We start from the raw sequence: 6,416 nt of genomic DNA on the forward strand, positions 1-6,416 counted from the left end.
ATGTGTAGTGGATAAGAATTGCATGCCTTGAAGTAAAACATGACTGCCTCTTCCAACACTGCCAATTACAAGTAAAATATCATCATCAAATTGTATTTCAGTATCAAACATGAAAGTTTGAAACTCTTTATGCAGAATGGTTTTCGTCAGTCTCACATTAGTAAAAAGTACATACTTAATATTATTAGGATATTATCAAAAATATTATATGAATTGCTGTGGCATTAAGATGTCTAAACGATGTTAGCACTATACTGTGTTATTGTCGCATTATATGAAGACGTGCAATGCAATTTACTGCACCAAAGCGTCGGCTTGACCAATGAAATTGAACAACAAAATCTAAAATTTCCCTATGCTGCTTTTATGATTGACAAATAATCTTGCCTTGCCTAAAACTAAAACGGAGAAAGTTCGCCTTTAAAATAACATGTCATTGTTGTGTCATGTCATTTTAAGGATAGCTAAAGTTAATAAATAAACAAATAGTGTAGCCTAAATATTGAATATAATTCATAATTGTTGTATTTCTGCCACTTAACCATACATTATTTTCATTAATATGTAAATCGGTACTGGAATTCATACCTAGGCTACGTAGCCTAATGATGTATTAGGGCTTGTGATGAGTCTGAGTGTTAAAAATAGTTGACTTCATTGCTGCGGGTCTACTGCGGTCAAGTGAGCCAAAATGAATTAAGCCGCACCTAAATTTGGAGTGCATTTGAGCCTTTATGGTAAATGCAGTGAAAGAAGTGAAAGGCGAGGCTAGCGACTTTATTCTGTCATTTTCTCACATCACCACAACAAAAGTTGCAGTACGAGAGTCTTACTTGAAGAGAGGCTATGAATTTAATTAATTGTACGTAATACGATCACCACATTGGCTACAATAATTTATAAAATTTTAGGACTTCAGGGTCGCGACCCTGAAGTCCTAAAATTTGGAGCCAATCCCAGCTGACATTGGGCGAAAGGCGGGGAAAACCCTGGACAGGTCGCCAGTCCATCGCAGGGCATAAAGTACAGCATGGAAACAAAATTAATTAGATTATATTTTCAGGAAGTAGCTTATAAAACGTTTCATGTGTCTAAAATGCTAGGGATATTATGTTATTCTTTTATTTTGGGTTGCCGAAAAACATTGAATAGGCTAATTGGAAATGAATTATGTTTGCTGGAACATTATTAAATAAATTATTCCTGGCAACGACTCACACATTTGAGTTCAAGATAACCCTGACTACATGCATAAAGCTTTGCCAAATATTGTCACAGCTGGTAATGCCAACGGCTATCAGGCATGAGTAGAAAAAGTCTAATTTCTCAAACCGTAAAGCGGCTTGAACAGTGAAAACAGTGTTTTATATGTTATTATATTGTTTATGACCATTGTAGGCTGATAGAGACCCGTTGGTGAAAACTCTATTTAAATTAAGGCTAGTCATGTTAAATATAGCCTAGGCTATATATATATATATATATTTAATCAAGTATATAAGCATACAGTGTTTGGTCTGAGTGGCTGCTTCTGTTAATCTTGTTCCTGTATTACAAGGATATAGTAGTAGTGTTATTGCCATGACAATAGACCGGCAGCAATGAAGTCAAAGTTTGAGAAAAATCAACTCTTTTTACCAGTCAGACTCATCACAAGTCATAACACTGTGTATAGCCTTTAACGTTCACCCAAAGGAATAGATTAGCCTCAGTAGACTTAATCAAGTTATTCAAATGAGTCAATACATAGGCATGAATCACAGCATGCTAAGAAATAATATATGGATAAGTGGCAGAAATACGACGAGTAAGTTTAGCTATCCTTAAAATGACATAAAAACTAAGTAACTAAATAAAAACTCAGACATTTTATTTTGAAGGTGACCGGTCGCTGTTTCCGATTTTAGTGTTTCTTGTTCAATTTTCATTGTGTAAGTTGGATAATGGAACAAGCCGACGCTTTGGTGCGCTTCATTGCATTGCACGTCTTCATTCAATGCGACAATAACACAGCATAGTGTTAACATCGTTTAGGCAGCATCGGCTCTGGAAAAATGAGCTCACACTGTTCAATAAACATTTGCTTTAGCGCAAGTAGGACAATAAAATTAGGAAATACTGTCTGATTCCATCATACAATGTGAACAACTGATGAATTATACTTCACGCACGGACCTTCAAGGTAGTAATTTCTTTTAATGTCATGTAGTATTTCTAGTAATACATAAATAAACTGCATTTAAGACACACCTAGATTTGCTAAGAACTTTGGCATCCTGTCATCTTCTGACATGCTCTGTTTAAATTGTTTAACCCGGATAAAGCTTACAGTGTTTCTCTTTTAACCCTAAATGGAAACACCCAATCCCTGAGGTATGCATGTATTCAACATCTGTGCGGTGTATATATAAAAGGTGCAGTATCATTATCACCACAGAAAACCGATCCACAGTCCTTACCTGATCATCATTATGAAGCTGATCCTTTCTCTGACTCTCATCTGGGCGCTCTCCAGCACAGGTAACTCCACTTATTATCACATTAGAGTTTCTGCAGGGAACTCGAATTAAAGGTTTGAAGACGTTAATTTTACCTGAAAGCTTTTTTTTGTTGAAAAGATTAAAATCTTATTATTAACAGATTATTATTTTTAAATTAACCAGATCCAAAACTGTTAGACTTTATTGATGCTACTGAAAAATACTGGAAATAACTACTGTTTGTAACAGCCATTGTGTCTTTTTAAATGCTTCTGCACAACAAGAAGAAAAACATGTTTCAACCTTTATAGATCATCAAAACCTGTAACCCTAAACTCAGACGTTTGACTTGATATTTGACTTGTGATGTGATCATCACTGAATTGTCAATTTTTCTCCCCATTGCAGCTGGAGCACTTCAGTGTCTAAGCTGCACAAATGATCAGTGTGCAAACCCACCATCATTAACATGTTCTTCAGAGACCATGTGTGCGACAGCTACCTTTCAAAGTAACATTTTCTTCATGTGATTTCTTACTTTTCAGTGAAATACATGTACTGCCAGTTATGTGTTCTGACTTCCAACATTAACAAACTGCACTTTGATTTTGTAGCAAATTCATCTGGAGTTACAGTCTCACAAATTGTGAAGGCGTGTGCACCATCCTCCGTGTGTGCAGCTACAGGCTCTCAGAAATTTTCATTTAACGTGGGTGTTTTGCAGACAGTTGCATCTCTTCAGTGCTGCAACACAGATAACTGCAACACAGAAACTCTAGCTAGTAAGTCCAAATTGATAAGTAGCTCATTTCATTTAAGAAAAGATACAAACATATATAAAATAGAACAAAGAACACTGGCATCCTGTGTTGTACTTTAACTTTGTGATACAAATGTTTTCTCTTACTCAGATAAATGATGTCGTTCTTTTCTGTTTCAGTCCCTTCTGCTCAGCCAAACAGCCTAAAGTGTTTCACTTGTAACGCCACCACCTCTCAATGCAACTCTCAATTACAATGTCAGGGAGTGGAGGACCGCTGCGTAAAATTTAATGGTGAGTCTTTCTGATAAATAATTGAACATAGTTTGTCTCCACATGGGTTGTGAGATAATTTTGAGGTGTGGAAAATCAACCAGTGGTGGAAAGTAATGTTGAGATATTTGTACTTTTACTTACATTTCTGTTATATTGTTATGTTGTACATCTAATCAATTACATTTCAATGGTAATTATTGAACTTGCACTGCATTACAGTTGTACACAGCTATGGTACAGATTAAGATTTTATGACAGATCATTTTACAAGAACGTTATAGATCCAACAAGCCCGCAGTAGGTAAAGTAGCACTAATATAAGTTCCATCCTGACCAGGTAAAACAGCATTAACTAGAAGCTGTCTGGTGAGACTCACAAAATTGAGATTTTTCACATGCTGTGATGCCACACCTCAATTTTCTCACGCAGTGAAAAACAAATGTATGTATAACTGATAAAGTCGACTCACTGAGCGAATTAACTCTGCCCAGCTGATGCGACACTGGCGTATGCTGTGATAGTAATCAAGTAAACCTGCTCTGCCTGTGAGTCCAGATGGTTCGGTCTGAAGAGGAAACTACCATATGAGCAGAGCAAGAATGTGTAATGTGTAGGGCAGGTAGACTTTTAAAAAATATTATGAATTGTCATTCAGTGATGGTGTTAGTCTTGAAATATTACACTTTTTTCTCGACATGTCACAGATATGTGGGAGAGATTTTGAATGTGAAGAATATTGTGAGCATGAGCTCATAAAATGAAATAATTTATCATTGAAGTGAAAAGGTGCCACATGCACATTTAAAGAGGTTACTTCTCCAAAGAAAAGACACAAAAAAGAGGGAAGACTAAATCATGCCTACATGTTTGTCATGTTACGTCATGTACATATTCTGTCATGGTTTTAAATTTTGAATTGTCACCTGCCACCTAAATTTTTTAAAAATCTTTTACATAAATAAAAACCACCATACATTGGTGCTGAAAAAATCAGGAAATGAAGTGGTTAATGCCCAAAATTTTCAGATAATTCAGCATCGGAGAGTTCTTAAAAATAGCGTTAAAATCTCGTCTCGCTCTCGTGAAAACAATCACGTGTCTCCTCTTGTGAGCTAAGTGTCTCGTAAGTGCTTAACCGTATAAATTTGAATGAATCGACTAAAGTAACGCAGATCAAAATCCCATCCTTTCTTTACTGAACACTTCTGTGTTTTGGCGCTTCAGCCTGCTCTGTTGTTGCAGTGCTGCACTCCTGTACCACAGCTTGGCTCTACACTTTGAGCATTTCGCTGTAAATGCAAAGAAAGTTTGTGTGATCAGTTAAAGAATTTAACCGCTCTTTAACCCTTATGTAGTGTTCATATTTTTGTTATTCAGCCAGTGTTCGTGGGTCTGGTGGACCCGCTGCATTTGGGGGTTTTTAATTCAACACAGTCAAACAATTTTATGTTAAAATACTCAACAGATGTTTACTTCATCCCAATTACAAGCAATATAAACAGCATATATGGTTAATATTTTCTCTTTACCTTTTGTTAGATCACATTTAAGAATTAAAGTGCTACTTGTTTTTTTGTTTATTTTTTACTAAAATGACATAAAAAAAGAAAATCAATTATAATCAAGGTATGAGTGGAAAAATTCAACAAATTTACAAATGAAGCAAGGTTTTTCATAACTACTGACTTTGGTCCTGTGGCTCGTCTTCGTTTTGGAACTAGGTGATGCTCAATCTCATCCTCTTCTTCAAAGTCACTGTCAGACTCTGAATTGTCAGAAATGTGATCTTCACATTCTGAAACCTCTTCTTGTACATCATCAAAATCTTCTGTCTCTTCCAAAATCAATTGCAAGGCCCTCTGAGCAGTTAATCTTTTGGCCATCTTGATCAGTTGTGACCTTGTGCTGGAACGGCAGGTGCAGAAACACAAAACACACACACACACACACACACACACACACTGACAGGAGGAGGACAGAGTAAAGGTACACAGGACCTACAGTTTCCACACTTTTATTAGCCTCGGGTCCAGTGGACCCGGACATCCTGTGTGTAATGTAAATTTGTAGGGGGGGTAAACAGTGTGTTTTCATTGAAAATGTGTTCTGATATATATTCTTCACAGAAAATTAGCCAAATTCTTCTCAGCAACCTTCAAAATGACTATGGTGGATACATGACTTTAATGCATGCAGTTACCTTTAAATACAAACAAAACAAATTACAAAATCTTCCATTCTAATAGAAAATGAAATAACACTGACCATGTTTGTGTAAAAATAAATGGTAGAGCTATTGAGAGAGTTCCCCAAATTCCTGGGGATACATATCGATGGGTTTATGAACTGACGAAAAAAATGTCTAAATATGTTATTATTTTTCAAATTGAGACATTTTCTTCCATTCAAAGCAATCATAACTTTATACAGGTCTTTATTTGAGCCCAACTTAAATTACTGTAATATCATATGGTGCAATACTTGTTGGAAGATGTGAATATTTCCTGAAGTTACTCAATTAACAAAAATATTGTATCTATATTGTATTGTATCTTTAGTGACGAATGGAGCCACTAATTCTTCAGTCTTTGGCTGTGCATCTGCAAACCTGTGTACACTTAATGCCAAACAGAGTTTCCTACCTTCCTTGCAAAGTGTTGGTAACATCACCAGTGGACCATCCTGTTGTGGGACCAGTTTGTGTAATGCTGTTACAACAATTGCCAGTGACGCCGGCTGTATGAGTCTGCTGCTCGGAGTCCTCATCTTTACCCTCCGTTTTTTTTGAAGCCTGATTTTGGGTTTACTGCTCACTTACATCTGAAGTTGGCAGTTAGTGGGGCTTTGTGGGACACAAAGGCAGCAAAGAAATAGACACACAAACAAACACATGTACACA

The 6,416-nt window shown here is 36.3% G+C and overlaps 1 protein-coding gene across 1 annotated transcript; it reads left to right on the top strand.

Moving 5' to 3' along the window:
• Positions 1–2,460: 2,460 nt before the first annotated feature.
• On the top strand, positions 2,461–6,416 carry LOC123971768 (phospholipase A2 inhibitor and Ly6/PLAUR domain-containing protein-like). Its single transcript, XM_046050794.1, has 5 exons — positions 2,461–2,520; positions 2,889–2,990; positions 3,095–3,262; positions 3,421–3,534; positions 6,076–6,416. Exons 1-5 carry the CDS (start codon positions 2,472–2,474, stop codon positions 6,303–6,305), a joined length of 663 nt encoding a protein of 220 aa, XP_045906750.1. The 5' UTR covers positions 2,461–2,471; the 3' UTR covers positions 6,306–6,416.

This window comes from Micropterus dolomieu, linkage group LG05, assembly GCF_021292245.1.
Source record: "Micropterus dolomieu isolate WLL.071019.BEF.003 ecotype Adirondacks linkage group LG05, ASM2129224v1, whole genome shotgun sequence".
Taxonomy (NCBI): Eukaryota; Metazoa; Chordata; class Actinopteri; order Centrarchiformes; family Centrarchidae; genus Micropterus; species Micropterus dolomieu.